This window comes from Mytilus trossulus, chromosome 11, assembly GCF_036588685.1.
Source record: "Mytilus trossulus isolate FHL-02 chromosome 11, PNRI_Mtr1.1.1.hap1, whole genome shotgun sequence".
Classification (NCBI taxonomy): Eukaryota; Metazoa; Mollusca; class Bivalvia; order Mytilida; family Mytilidae; genus Mytilus; species Mytilus trossulus.
Window position 1 is genome coordinate 856,313 of NC_086383.1, and position 16,093 is coordinate 872,405.

The following is a 16,093-nucleotide window of genomic DNA, read 5'->3' on the forward strand; positions in this document are numbered from 1 at the left end:
TGTTGACTATATACATTTTGTTCCTCTCGTAATAAGCTTTCGAATGAGGTATAATGTTTATCTATAATTAAAGGGTAAAGGGTCGCAGCAGTCCATTCCAGTATTCAAAATATCCATTTCATTATTCAAAATTGGCTATTTCTTAACTTTCATTCCTATTTCGACATTTAAGTCCTCTAATATGCGTTGCGGAACATGTTGACTATATACATTTTGTTATGCTTATGATAAGCTTTCGAATGAGGTATAAAGTTTATCTTTTATTAGGGGCTAAAGGGTCGCAGCAGTCCATGCCATTATTCAAAATATCAATTTCATTATTCAAAATTGACTATTTCTTAATTTTCACGCGTATTTCGACATTTAAGTCCTCTAATATGCGTTGGGGAACATGTTGACTATTTACATTTTGTTCTTCGTGTTACAAGCTTTCGAATGAAGTATAAGGTTTATCTATAATTAGGGGTTAAAAGTTCGCGGCAGTCCATTTCATTATTCAAAATATCCATTTCATTATTCAAAATTGGCTATTTCCTAATTTTCACGCGTATTTCGACATTTAAGTCCTCTAATATGCGTTGCGGAACATGTTGAAAATTAACATTTTGTTCCTCTTGTTATAAGCTTTCGAATGAAGTATAAGGTTTATCTATAACTAGGGGTTAAAATTTCGCGGCAGTCCATTTCATTATTCAAAATATCCATTTCATTATTCAAAATATCCATTTCATTATTCAAAATTGGCTATTTCTTAATTTTCACGCATATTACGACATTTAAGTCCTCTAATATGCGTTGCGGAACATGTTGACTATATACATATTGTTCCGGTTGTTATAAGCTTTCGAATGAGGTATACACTTTATCTTTAATGAGGGGCCTAAAGGTCGCGGCAGTCCATTCCATTATTCAAAATATCCATTTCATTATTCAAAATATCCATTTCATTATTCAAAATTGGCTATTTCTTAACTTTCACGCGTATTTCGACATTAAAGTCCTCTAATATGGCGGAATATGTTGACTATATACATTTTGTTCCTCCTAGAATAAGCTTTCAAATTAGGTGTTAGGTTTATCTACAATCAGGGGTTAAAGGGTCGCAGCAGTCCATTCCATTATTCAAAATATCCATTTCATTATTCAAAATTGGCTTTTTCTTAATTTTCACGCGTATTTCGACATTTAAGTCCTCTAATATGCATTGCGGAACATGTTGACTATATACGTTTTGTTCCTTTAGTTATAAGCTTTCGAATGAGGTATAAGGTTTAACTATAATTAGGGACTAAAGGGACGCAGCAGTCCATTCCATTATTCAAAATATCCATTTCATTATTCAAAATTGGCTATTTCTTAACTTTCACGCCTATTTCGACATTTAAGTCCTCTAATATGCGTTGCAGAACATGTTGTCTATATACATTTTGTTACTCTTATTATAAGCTTTCGAATGAGGTATAAAGTTTATCTATAATTATGGGTTAAAGTTCGCGGCAGTCCATTCCATTATTCAAAATATCCATTTCATTATTCAAAATTGGCTATTTCTTAATTTTCACGCGTATTTCGACATTTAAGTCCTCTAATATGCGTTGCGGAACATGTTGACTATTTACATTTTGTTCCTCTCATTACAAGCTTTCGAATAAGTTTAAAGTTTATCTATAATTTGGGGCTAAAAGGTCGCAGCAGTCCATTCCATTATTCAAAATATCCATTTCATTATTCAAAATTGGCTTTTTCTTAACTTTCACGCGTATTTCGACATTTAAGTCCTCTAATATGCGTTGCGGAACATGTTGACTATATACATTTTTTCCCTCCCAGAATAAGTTTTCAAATGAGGTATCAGGTTTATCTACAATCAGGGGTTAAAGGGTCGCAGCAGTCCATTCCATTATTCAAAATATCCATTTCATTATTCAAAATTGGCTTTTTCTTAATTATCACGCGTATTTCGACATTTAAGTCCTCTAATATGCGTTGCAGAACATGTTGACTGCTTACATTTTGTTCCTCTTGTTATAAGCCGTCGAATTAGGTGTAAAGTTTATCTATAAATAGGGGCTAAAGGGTCGCAGCAGTCCATTCTATTATTGAAAATATCAATTTCATTATTCAAAATTGGCTATTTCTTAATTTTCACGCGTATATCGACATTTAAGTCCTCTAATATGCGTTGCGGAACATGTTGACTATTTACATTATATTACACTCATTATAAGCTTTCGAATGAGGTATAAAGTTTATCTATAATTAGGGCTAAAGGGTCGCAGCAGTCCATTCCATTATTCAAAATATCCATTTCATTATTCAAAATTGGCTATTTCTTAACTTTCACGCGTATTTCGACATTTAAGTCCTGTAATATGCGTTGCGGAACATGTTGACTATATACATTTTGTTTCTCTCGTAATAAGTTTTCGAATGAGGTATAATGTTTATCTATAATTAGGGGGTAAAGGGTCGCAGCAGTCCATTCCATTATTCAAAAAATCCATTTCATTATTCAAAATTGGCTATTTCTTAGTTTTCACGCGTATTTCTACTTTTAATCCTATAATATGCGTTGCAGAACATGTTGACTATATACATTTTGTTCCTCTCGTTACAAGCTTTCGAATGAGGTATAAAGTTTATCTATAATTAGGGGTTAAAAGGTCGCGGCAGTCCATTCCATTATTCAAAATATCCATTTCATTATTCAAAATTTGCTATTTCGTAATTTTCACTCGTATTTCGACATTTAAGTCCTGTTATATGCGTTGTGGAACATGTTGACTATATACATTTTGTTCCTCTTGTTATAAGCTTTCGAATGAGGTATAAAGTTTATCTATAATTAGGGGTTAAAAGGTCGCGGCAGTCCATTCCATTATTCAAAATATCCATTTCATTATTCAAAATTGGCTATTTCTTAACTTTCACGCCTATTTCGACATTTAAGTCCTCTAATATGCGTTGCGGAACATGTTGACTATATACATTTTGTTACTCGTATTATAAGCTTTCGAATGAGGTATAATGTTTATCTATAATTAGGGGCTAAAGGGTCGCAGCAGTCCATTCCATTATTCAAAATATCCATTTCATTATTCAAAATTGGCTATTTCTTAACTTTCACGCCTATTTCGACATTTAAGTCCTCTAATATGCGTTGCGGAACATGTTGACTATATACATTTTGTTACTCTTATTATAAGCTTTCGAATGAGGTATAAAGTTTATCTATAATTAGGGGCTAAAGGGTCGCAGCAGTCCATTCCATTATTCAAAATATCCATTTCATTATTCAAAATTGGCTATTTCTTAACTTTCACGCGTATTTCGACATTTAAGTCCTGTAATATGCGTTGCGGAACATGTTGACTATATACATTTTGTTACTCTTATTTTAAGCTTTCGAATGAGGTATAAAGTTTGTCTATAATTAGGGGCTAACAGGTCGCGGCAGTCCATTCCATTATTCAAAATATCCATTTCATTATTCAAAATTGGCTCTTTCTTAACTTTCACGCGTATTTCGACATTTAAGTCCTGTAATATGCGTTGCGGAACATGTTGACTATAAACATTTTGTTCCTCTTGTTATAAGCTTTCGAATGAGGTATAAAGTTTATCTATAATTAGGGGCTAAAGGGTCGCAGCAGTCCATTCCATTATTCAAAATATCCATTTCATTATTCAAAATTGGCTATTTCTTAACTTTCACGCGTATTTCGACATTTAAGTCCTGTAATATGCGTTGTGGAACATGTTGACTATATACATTTTGTTACTCTCGTTATAAGCTTTCGAATTAGGTATAAAATTTGTCTATAATGAGGGGCTAAAGGGTCGCAGCAGTCCATTCCATTATTCAAAATATCCATTTCATTATTCAAAATTGGCTATTTCTTAACTTTCACGCGTATTTCGACATTTAACTCCTCTAATATGCGTTGCGGAACATGTTGACTATATACATTTGGTTCCTCTTGTTATCAGCTTTCGAATGAGGTATAAAGTTTATCTATAATTAGGGGCTAAAAGGTCGCAGCAGTCCATTCCATTATTCAAAATATCCATTTTATTAATCAAAATTGGCTATTTCTTAACTTTCACGCGTATTTTGACATTTAAGTCCTCTAATATGCGTTGCGGAACATGTTGACTATATACATTTTGTTCCTCTTGTAATAAGCTTTCGAATGAGGTATACAGTTTATCTATAATTAGGGGCTAAAGGGTCGCAGCAGTCCATTCCATTATTCAAAATATCCATTTCATTATTCAAAATTGGCTATTTCTTAATTTTCACGCGTATTTCGACATTTAAGTCCTCTAATATGCGTTGCGGAACATGTTGACTATATACATTTTGTTTCTCTCGTAATTAGCTTTCGATTGAGATATAAGGTTTATCTATAATTAGGGACTAAAGGGTCGCAGCAGTCCATTCCATTATTCAAAATATCCATTTCATTATTCAAAATTGGCTAACATGTTTAACCCCGTCGAATTATTTATGTATGTGTCTGTCCCGAGTCAGGAGTCTGTTATTTAGTGGTTGTCGTTTGTCTATGTGTTACATATTTGTTTTTAGTTCATTTTTTAAAATAAATAAGGCCGTTAGTTGTCTTGTTCAAATTGTTTTACATTGTCTTATTTGGACCTTTTATAGCTGACTATGCGGTATGGGCTTTGCTCATTGTTGTAGGCTGTACGGTGAGCTATAGTTGTTGATGTCTGTGTCATTTTGGTCTTTTGTGGATGTTCGTCTCATTGACAATAATACCACATCTTCTTTTTTATATTTCCTCATTTTTATGCATTTTGTGGCATTTAGGTCGTCCGTAAACCCTCTTATGGTCATTGCGAATCAAAATATAGCTATAGTGTCACGGTCAAATTTTTTTTATATTTTTTTCACTATTCACCGCTTCAATTTGAATAATGAAACATAAACCATTTCATTATTCATTATTCATTTTTCAATATTGAATAGTGAATAATGAACTATTTCATTATTCATTATTGAATAATGAATAATGAACTATGAATAATGGACGTACTTCAGCTCGGTGTAAGTAAGACAGGGTGAACAAACCATAAAAGATGTATAAAGACATGCATCATCAGAAATTGGAAAAATTGCATAATCAATAAGATTAACAAAGAAAGTATAGTCTGTCACAAATCAATTTCACACATATTGTCGTATGTTTAGTTTCGTCTTATACATTTAACATTATACAAATAATGTGTAAGCGACTTTTGCTATGGCAAAACAGAATATAGTATGATAGCCAATATGTGAGAAACTTTCCACAGCAGACCAAATGATAAAGAAGATTAAAAAGAAAGGTCATAGTTCAACAATGTACAAAACTCTTACGGAAAAGTCATCGATAAAAGCCCCGAAAAGACAAAGTTTAACGTAAATCAAACCGAACGAGAAAACTAACGACCTGCTATATGCAAATACCAATGTTACAGCAACTAAAGACACCAACTGGATTACAAGCTCTTGGTGTGGGAAAGGCACATATAGAATATGGCGGGGTTAATCAGGTTTGCAGATACACAACACTCCTGATCCTTGTGACAATGGTGTAAGAGCAACACATATTAACAAACTATGCATATCAATTGAAAAGAACTTGACTCAACATATCTATATAATGTCTGTTTTACATCTGCATGGACATACATTTATAAATGTTAGGACAACATATAAAATAAAAACGAAACATGCGATATTATCTGTAAATGATATCATATCACATTATTTGTCTATAGAATTATAAATTAATACGGTTAAACATGTTTAACTCTATATGTAATGCCTAATAACTAACAAATGTTTCTTGTATTTCTTTTATTCACTACAAACTTCCCAGGAGAAGGTAAAAAGCTACAACAAAAATAAACAATCATAAGTAATTGTTCCTAAATGATTTCTAAACATAAATTGTATTAAACATCTTACAAGTAAAGCAAAACAATGAATAAATCCCTTATTATGCTATAAATGTTCAAAACAAACAAGAAAAATATATTTCTCAAATTATCGATTTGCTCCTAAATGAACCTTTGTGACCAGGTGAGCAGACTTTGTAGTTGCAACATGTTCGGTTCACAACAAGGCCAAAGTAAAAGATAACATCAACAATAACAAAGTTATTCACACTTATAATAAGTCCTAAGCGGGTTGTCAGTTGACATAGACTAATTTATACTATATCCTAGGCCTAGATAATAATAAATGTACTATTCCAAGTCTCAAAATACTAAAATTTGCACGGATGCATGAAAGTTACGAGAAGAAGTTTCTCGGTTCAATTAGCCATTTCTTTACTAAGAAAAGTTCCAAATACACAGTATCGAAAAATGTACATGATATGTGCCTAATCCTAATATCTTATCCGATATGAAAACTATTTAACAATACACAAATGTACGTAAAAATAGCAAATTATTTGAGCAAAATGCATATCAAAAATGCAGACGACCAAGTGGCTTATAAATTGCCACAAAACCTTAATAATAATAAAAATTCATAACGCAAAACATATCTACATACAAATAAATGATTATATCAAGCAGGTAATAAAACTTACTCTGTGGGGGACCACTAGATTCCAAATATTGAATAATAATACCAAAATGCGTTTGCGGGCCATGTGCCATTTTTCTTTCTATCTCTCTCGGCCCTTATCGATACATGTAATCTAGGGAAGTGAAACATACCGAAAATTAACCAAAAATGAAATGTGGGTAAAGGAAGATAACTCTATAAATAAATGTGACAGAACATTCCCCGCCTGATTTTACCTACAAGTAAAATCACTTCTTTCAAAAAATAATCCTTAAAAATTTAAAAAATTAATCAATAAAGGCATGTTTTAACAAACTTTTAAGATGAATAAATCAAAGCACTCAAATTAACCCTTATAATGCAATTGTCATATCTAAATATAAATTTAATCCGACATCAAATGTACCAGCTGTGTTACTGGACGGCTATAAGTTACTGGTTCCCCGTTCTTTATCACACGCACTGATACTTTTCGAACTAATCCATCTTTACTAGGAAATACTTCATCAATGATTCCGGTTGGCCATTGATTGCGTGGTAAACTAACGTCAATCATGAGCACAAAATCACCAATTTGTAAGTTTCGATTTTCACTTGGCCATTTTGATCTAGTTTGAAGGTTTTGTAAGTATTGTATGTTCCATTGCTTCCAAAATTGATTTGCTAAAATTTGCACATGCTTCCACTGTGATTTGTACATATCTTTCACAGAAAAATTGAAATGGTACGGTTCTATGTCACTATTAATTTTTTGTGTTAATAGAGTGTTTGGTGACAAAATAGAAGGTGATTCTGGATCATTTGACACAGCAATTATTGGTCTACTATTGACGATACAACAAACTTCTGTCATTAATGTGCATAAAACTTCATGAGTGAGTTGCTTTCCTTGAATATCTGTTAGCATTGAATCGAGAATTCTTCTTGCTAGTCCAATCATGCGTTCCCATGCACCGTTCATGTGTGAGGCATGGGGTGGATTGAATGTCCATACAATTTGTTTTTTAGACAGATATCCCTGAATATTTTCATCATTATATAGTAGTGACAATTCATTTACTGCTCCTACAAAGTTGGTACCTTGATCAGATCTAAATTCTCTTACGGGTCCTCTTATTGCTGTAAATCGACGCAAAGCATTAATGAATGAGGATGAAGTCATTTCCTCTATGACCTCAATGTGGATGGCACGAGTAACAAGGCATGAAAACATTATTGCCCATCGTTTAGAATTAGCGGCACCTCCACGTGTTCGCCTTGTGGCTACAGACCATGGTCCAAATGTATCAACACCCACGTATGAAAACGGAGGACTCGGTGTAAGACGATCTGATGGCAGATCTGCCATTTTCTGGTGTTCTACTTTTCCTCTTAGTTTCCTACATTGTACGCACTTGTGCAAAATAGAATTAATAAGGCGTTTTCCTCCAGTTATCCAGAAACCATTTGAGCGTACAGCACCTTCTGTGTAATGGCGTCCCTGATGGTGCACTGACTCATGAAAGTGTGTTATTAACAATGAAGCAATATGGCTTCCACCTGGTATGATTAGAGGCATCTTTTCTCCAGTTTCTAATTTAGAATGTTTTAGTCTTCCGCCTAATCTTAACAGTCCTTCTGAATCAAGTATTGGAGAAAGTGCAATAATATTGCTGTTTTTCGGCAACTGTTTACCACTCTTTAAACAATCTATTTCATTAGAATAATACTGTAACTGAGTTTCAAAACAAGTGTTTCAGCCTCTTTTCTGATATCTACACAAGTCCTTGTATCCTTAGTATCTACTTTACTCCTATAACTAGACACAATCTTTCTTTTCAACAAAGATATAGCTCTTACTAAACTTGACCATTTTGAGAATCTCTCAAACCGATCAACTCCCAAGGTTTGAATAGGTGATATCAATGTTTTCATAGACTCTACTGCTGTAGGACAAACTTCCTGGTCTTCATCAGGCGACACAATATCAAATGAAGTGCATTCGGATTTGTGAAGAGTATCTATATATGATTTTGGTCCTAATAACCACTTTGAGTCTCCTACATTTTTTGCTTCTAATTGCCTTGTGCCATGATCAGCAGGATTTAACTCTGTTGGTACATAGCTCCATTGTGATTTCACAGAACCTTTCAAAATTTTGCTAACACGGTTGCTGACATACACATAAAACCGTCTTTTCTCATTGTATATATACCCTAGTACTACCTGACTATCGGTATAAAAGTGTGTGGAACTTAATGGCAATTTCAGTTCATTCTGAATGAATGTAGCTAACTCAGTTGACAGAACAGCTCCACATAATTCCAGCCTCGGTATGGTATGTCCATGACACGGAGCCAGTTTGGACTTTCCTACTAAAAAACCTAGTTCTGAATCTCCTTTCTTGTCAAATGTACGGATATAGGCAACAGACGAAATCGCCTCCTTTGATGCGTCCGAGAAGATGTGTAATTCACATTCAGTACTGTCGTTCAATGATTGACTAGTGAAAGGCCTCCCTATCTCTAATGTTTCAAGATCCTGTAAGGACTGTTTCCATCTCTGCCAGTAAGAGAGTAAATTATCAGGTAACGGATCATCCCAATCTAATGAATTGTTTTGTACTGCTTCTCTCATAATTAACCTTCCGCCAAGGATTACAGGAGCTATGAACCCTAATGGATCAAATATTCCATTAATTACTGATAGCAGCCCTCTTTTTGTAAAGGGTTTCTCCTCTTTAGATAACTGATAGGTGAAAATGTCTTTTACAACATTCCAACATAAACCTAAACTTCTCTGTAGACATGTAGACTCTGAATTAAAGTCAATCTTGGTAATGCTTTCAGCTAAATCCTTTGTTTCAAAACTCTTGACTACCTCACTATTATTCGAAACTATCTTATGCAGTCTAATTTTACCTCCTGTTATTAATCTTTCTTGAGTCCTTTTGATGAGACTTACAATTTCTTCAGGGCTGTCGCCTGACACTAAACCATCATCTACATAAAAATTGTTGTTTACATAATGACATACATCATCACATGTGTCTAAATCTGTGTGATCGCAAACAGCTTTGCGTAAACCATAATTAGCTACAGCTGGGGAAGGTGAATTCCCAAAAACGTGAACTTTCATTCGATATTCAGTCAGTGGTTCTGTTACAGTGTTGTCCTTAAACCATACAAATCTTAAGTAGTTCCTGTGTTCTTCATTAACCTCAAAACTGAAAAACATTTGTTCAACATCTGCAATTGCGGCAACTTTACCCTTCCTAAACTTCAATAGTACACCAACCAAGTTGTTTGTTAAGTCTGGTCCCTTCATTAGAATATCATTCAGACAAAGCCCATTATATTTAGCCGCTGAGTCGAATACTACTCTGATTTTTGATTGTTTCTTTGCGTGATAAACTCCAAAGATTGGGAGATACCAAACTTCCTCTCCCTTTCTAGCCGGAGTGACTGCTTCTGCGTGATTATTTACAAATATCTTTTTCATAAATTCTACAAAATGCTGTTGTTTAGTGGAGTCTCGTTTGAAGCTTCTACTAAGATTCTCTGCTCTTTGTCTTGCCTGATGATAGTTGTTTTGAAGTTTTGGTCTATCTCTCCGAAACGGTAAAGGTGCCGATAAACGACCATTTTCTGACGTGTGAAATTCTTTATCCATAACGATTAGAAATTCTTTGTCCTCTTGAGATAATCCTAAAGTATCATCTTCTCTAGTTTGTTTGAAAACAGTACTACCAATATCTGGTTCATTGTCTTTCACTCTGAAACCATATTCACATGGTTTGAGATTTGTCTCTCTGCCGTTTGGAAGAACTGTTGTTTTGTTAACTGTGATTGTATCTGATGCGTGCACTAAACCTAAGCATGTTTCGCCAATTATTGCCCATCCTAGACGAAGACGTTGTGCATACGGTTCGTTGTCCTTGCCAATTCTTTGATCTAAAATGTGATGAGCAGCGGTCACATCCCGTCCTATTAGAAGCATAACTTCGGCATTCCCATCAAGTTCTGGTATGAACTGTTCTATATCCTGTAGATGTTTGTAGTGCCTAGCTATGGCAGGAGTAGCTATCTCTCGCTTTGAGATCGGAATTTCATTGCATTCAATCAGAGATGGACACTTCAGCTGTGTAGTGCCATCCAAAGATTCTAGTATGTACCCTGTAGTACGACGACCATGTTGAACAGTTTTTCCCGAGCAAGATGCTAGTGTGTATTCAACTGGCTCTGTGGTTTCATTGAAATAATCTATAAATGTTGAACAGGCTAAAGACCTATTACTCTGATCATCAATGATCGCATAAGTAGTAACACTGACTTCTGGTTTGCCTTCCGGATACACCTTGACTAGTAATGTCTTTGCACAAGACTTTCCTTGGAAAGTAGTTTCTCCCGAGTCCTTACAAATTTCAGTACATTTTGTGCTTACTTGGTCTTGCGGTATATTGTCAATTTGTCTTTCCCCGCCATTATTTTGTAGGGTTTCACGTTCAAAGTGAAAGGCTGTACAGTGTGCCGTTTTTCCACATTTCTCACACTTGATGTTAGCTTTGCAATCTTTAGCTAGATGCTTCCCATTTAGGCATTTGAAACAAATCCCATTTTTCCGTATTAATTGTCTTTTTTCTTCTAACGGTTTCTCAACAAATACTTTACAGTCAGCAAGGTTGTGTTTGCCATTTTCATGAATAATACATTTAAAGTTCAGATTAGCCGAAGTGTTTTGTTTTTCAATAGTTGTTTTCAAAACAGTCTGACCAGGAGTCCTTTTTCCAGCATATTTCCGTTCCACTTTTTTGTCTCGTCCACTATCTGATTGTTGGATTTTGAGGCTAGGGTCATTCATTCGCACTGCCATGCTGTGTAAGAATTCTACAAACGTTGAAAAAGGCGGATACATCACAGAATGTTGTGTTTTGTACCTACTAGCACGATCCATCCATTTTGTTTGAATAAAGTTTGGCAATTTCCCTACGATTGCATTCACCCCATACGATGAATCATAGAATGATAGGACTGTCCTGTATATATCATTTTCTTTAATTGATTCTACCTCAGCCAATAAGTCATATAATTCATAAAGTTTGTCATATTCTGTATTGTTGATTTTATTGAATTTATCAAGTCGATCTTTAAGTGCTGCTTCTATACTTTCTGGTGCCCCATATCTTTCATCCAACCTTTGCCAAATCTTAACAACAGCTTGATTTTCGTTGTGGGAGTTAGCAACTCTCAGACTTGCTGCATGTCATTTTGACTGTGGGCCTAAGTATCTGTTTAAAAGATCTAACTGTTCTGAATCTGTTGCATCCAGTTCTCTTAGTATGTTGTTAAAGCTATTTTTCCAACTGCAATATCGTTCAGGTTTGTCATCGAAAGTCGATAATCTTGAAATTAAAAGATCTTTCTTCATAATATATTTCGTGAGGTCAATTATTCCTGGTGATTCAGACACATGCACAGTCTGTTGTGGTTGAAATGTTTTGAATTCCTTTTGCAGTATTGTCGAAGGCACAAATTCTTGTACATGAGGGTTTAATTTTGTTTCTTCCTCAACGGGAACATAAACTTTAGGTCTCTGATTGGTAATATAAGATTTTACTATTTCAGAAGCACTTGATTCAGGAAGGTTCAGACCTCTGTCCTTCCAATTGCTATCTATTGCATTTTCCTCATCTAAAATTTCCTTTACTGCTGTTAATTCTGCCTCGGCTTCTGCAATCTCTCTTTTATGTTTCAAAATGTTTAAGTTTGATTTAAGTTCCGATCTTTGTTTTTGGACTTCTAATTCTAACTCATTTTGTTTTCTTACTAATTTCTCTTCCTCTTCTATGAATTTAAGTTTTGCCTTGGCAGCTTCAGCTCTAGCTGTTTTGTCTAGAAGAATTGACTTGCTCGAGCGACTTCCCTGACTAGAACGACTGTGAGTGTAATTTGAAGAACGACCTCCATCACTACTTTTAGCTTTATGACTAGAACTAGAATGTGACTTATGTCCTTGGATCTTATGACTAGAATTGCCTTGATCATGTAAAGAACCATGAAGACTAGAATGATGAACTGGACTGTCTTTCCTAATTGTTAATTGAGGCTCATCCTCTTTGACTAGATGTGCTGTTGAGCTATTCTCTTTTTCGATCTTGGTACTATGACTTGTTTGCTCATCAATGAATTTAATTGCTAGATCTACTTCTTTAGCTATTGTTTGAAACACAGATTTTTGTACTAATAGTTCACTATTACTTTGTTCCGTATTTTGAGGTGACAAGTATTCACAGAATTCTTTACAAAGTTCATAATAATGGTTAAGTACTTCCACAAGAGTTTCTCTAACCTGTCCTAGAAATTGTATATCTCCTGTTTGTTCCTCCAGATAGGCTAATGATGCCTCAACTGCTTGTCTCTTTTCTAATAGTTTAGCATGATAGGCTTTAACCTTTTCTTTATAGTTTTCCATTGCCCTAACTGTAAGTGTTCTCAGCCGTTTTGTTTCTACTTCATCTGGCGTGTCCATAATGAGTTGGTCCAATCGTCAGACTTTTTACTGTAATGCCTAATAACTAACAAATGTTTCTTGTATTTCTTTTATTCACTACAAACTTCCCAGGAGAAGGTAAAAAGCTACAACAAAAATAAACAATCATAAGTAATTGTTCCTAAATGATTTCTAAACATAAATTGTATTAAACATCTTACAAGTAAAGCAAAACAATGAATAAATCCCTTATTATGCTATAAATGTTCAAAACAAACAAGAAAAATATATTTCTCAAATTATCGATTTGCTCCTAAATGAACCTTTGTGACCAGGTGAGCAGAATTTGTAGGTGCAACATGTTCGGTTCACAACAAGGCCAAAGTAAAAGATAACATCAACAATAACAAAGTTATTCACACTTATAATAAGTCCTAAGCGGGTTGTCAGTTGACATAGACTAATTTATACTATATCCTAGGCCTAGATAATAATAAATGTACTATTCCAAGTCTCAAAATACTAAAATTTGCACGGATGCATGAAAGTTACGAGAAGAAGTTTCTCGGTTCTGTATCTGTATCTGTATGTATACGTTGAAGATACCAATTCTGGCTTTTACTCAACGGGAGAGAGAGACACCTATTGGCGGTGTTGGAGAGCAGCCTTGAAGCTCTCAACTGTATCTGCGCATACAATACGATCCTCTAGTTGGTTCCAATGTAGTACACTCTTGACGAAGAAAGAGTTCTTATATGGATCGGTGTTGCTTGGAATAGTATCTAGTGCCTTAGAATTGTTCTTCACTGAATTTGTCACTATATTGGCACATACAAAATTGTCAAATGTTTTGGGTTTGATTTTCCTCTTAGGTTTACTTTTAACAAGAAAATCGTCGGGATTAATAGCTGGGACCAACCCCTCAACCACTTTGTACAGAAATACTAGCCGTTGACTTGTTCTTCTTGCTTGTAGGTTGTCTAGTTCTAACTCGGCTAGCATTTTGGTGACCGACCCCTCTTCTCTAGACCTATAGTCGCCTGTGATGAATCTAGCCGCTCTGCGTTGTATTCTTTCCAATTGATTTATATCATGTTGTGTATATGGGTCCCATATTATGGCACCATATTCCATAGTTGATCGTACTAATGATATATATGCGGTCTTTTTGCAATCTTTAGGGCAGAAGCGTAGGTTTCTTCTTAGAAAGCCGAGTGTCGAATTGGCTTTCTTGGCAACATTTGAGATGTGCGTGGTCCATTTTAGGTCTTCTGATATTTGTTCAATTAGCCATTTCTTTACTAAGAAAAGTTCCAAATACACAGTATCGAAAAATGTACATGATATGTACCTAATCCTAATATCTTATCCGATATGAAAAATATTTAACAATACACAAATGTACGTAAAAATAGCAAATTATTTGAGCAAAATGCATATCAAAAATGCAGACGACCAAGTGGCTTATAAATTGCCACAAAACCTTAATAATAATAAAAATTCATAACGCAAAACATATCTACATACAAATAAATGATTATATCAAGCAGGTAATAAAACTTACTCTGTGGGGGACCACTAGATTCCAAATATTGAATAATAATACCAAAATGCGTTTGCGGGCCATGTGCTATTTTTCTTTCTATCTCTCTCGGCCCTTATCGATACATGTAATCTAGGGAAGTGAAACATACCGAAAATTAACCAAAAATGAAATGTGGGTAAAGGAAGATAACTCTATAAATAAATGTGACAGAACACTATATCTAACTCAGTGGAATCTTTTCGCCTATTTTGATTTAAATTACATTATATAATTTTTGTGTGTTGAGGAAACATGCGTATGGCGTATTTGGTTATCTTTTGACATTAACATTGGAGATTGTTTTATCAAAATCAGAATGTATTCTTTTTATTTCTAACAATATGAAAACTACTCTGAAAAAGAATATATGTTTCTTTTCTGAAATATGTATTGAAACTTATATTTACTTCTATCATTTAAATATAAATGTTCTTTTGTATATTTATTTATGTAGATATATTTTATTTGAAAAAGGCATGTTAAATTTCCTGATGCAATAACATTATCTACCGATACATGTAATTGCAAAATTACAACAGATAAAAGATGTTACACGTTTTAAAAATATTTGCTTATTCAGATATTAAAGGAAGAAAAACAACATATGTCACTATTCGATGTTGCACATCTTGGATAACAATCTTTTAACACATGTTCAACGTTTTAAATTCGATTTGATTTATAAGAAGGTACTTCATTTTAGAAGTTATCTTTTTATCTGCAGGTCTCCTTTTGTAAATTGAGGTAAGTTTTTAATTATTTTCTTGGTTACAAAATTCTTGTGATTTACAATTAAAGAGGTAATATAACAGTTTATCATCAGATGGTTTACAGCTCAGGTTGTTTGCAGAGAGCGTTAGACAATCACAACACAGACCTCTAATGTGCATGTAAAAGTCAATTTCAAGACAGAAATGTCACTTTACTTAAACAACTGATAATTCTTTTGTAGACGAAACGCGGAGCTTGCACAAATATAACTTCAATCCTGGTACCTTTGACATGTTTAGTATCCTAGTGTTACTTTGTCGTTAGATTTCCATGTATTGTTTGTTACTAATGTGAGTCCATTCATCTTGAATTTTGTCATCTTCCTTTTTCGAATGCGACCTTGCTATCCCATCTCTTTCTTTTTTCATTTCGAAAACTTCAAAATTGAAAGAATTTCACACAACCTACATACATTATATTACTGAACAGCAAAAGATGGTTGCTATGTAAATTGTTTAAAATCAATTAGTAATTTCTAGTTGTACGCAATTTTAAATTCACTTATTTTTCGACTTCGACATCTGAAACTGGTGTTTGCAGCCTCTGAACAATTATATTTTTTTATAACTGTTAATTGTCAAATGCTTATCTGGTTAACGTTCTATTTCAGTCACAAGACATCTTCTTTGAAGCATTATACGTTGATAAAGCATCAACTCAAACTCAAACTTTTTTCCATATTAAAG

At 34.1% G+C, this 16,093-nt stretch overlaps 4 protein-coding genes across 5 annotated transcripts in view; 1 reads left to right on the plus strand and 3 right to left on the minus strand.

Moving 5' to 3' along the window:
- LOC134690612 (MAM domain-containing glycosylphosphatidylinositol anchor protein 1-like) overlaps nucleotides 1–16,093 on the plus strand; it is a 68,850-nt gene that overhangs the window by 32,797 nt on the left and 19,960 nt on the right. For both annotated transcript variants that reach the window (XM_063550579.1, XM_063550580.1), the window contains exon 2: nucleotides 15,361–15,380. The gene's annotated coding sequence lies outside the window, so the exon portion shown is untranslated. The remainder of the gene's footprint in view (nucleotides 1–15,360; nucleotides 15,381–16,093) is intronic.
- Nucleotides 5,824–11,809, minus strand: LOC134690610 (uncharacterized). Its single transcript, XM_063550577.1, has 2 exons — nucleotides 6,606–11,809; nucleotides 5,824–5,899 (listed from the first exon to the last, which is right to left on the minus strand). Exon 1 carries the CDS (start codon nucleotides 11,513–11,515, stop codon nucleotides 8,273–8,275), a length of 3,243 nt encoding a protein of 1,080 aa, XP_063406647.1. The 5' UTR covers nucleotides 11,516–11,809; the 3' UTR covers nucleotides 5,824–5,899; nucleotides 6,606–8,272.
- LOC134691550 (uncharacterized) lies at nucleotides 6,969–8,141 on the minus strand. The gene has a single exon (XM_063552115.1). It carries the CDS (start codon nucleotides 8,139–8,141, stop codon nucleotides 6,969–6,971), a length of 1,173 nt encoding a protein of 390 aa, XP_063408185.1.
- On the minus strand, nucleotides 11,809–14,733 carry LOC134690611 (uncharacterized). The gene is made up of 2 exons (XM_063550578.1): nucleotides 14,616–14,733; nucleotides 11,809–13,197 (listed from the first exon to the last, which is right to left on the minus strand). Exon 2 carries the CDS (start codon nucleotides 13,088–13,090, stop codon nucleotides 11,825–11,827), a length of 1,266 nt encoding a protein of 421 aa, XP_063406648.1. The 5' UTR covers nucleotides 13,091–13,197; nucleotides 14,616–14,733; the 3' UTR covers nucleotides 11,809–11,824.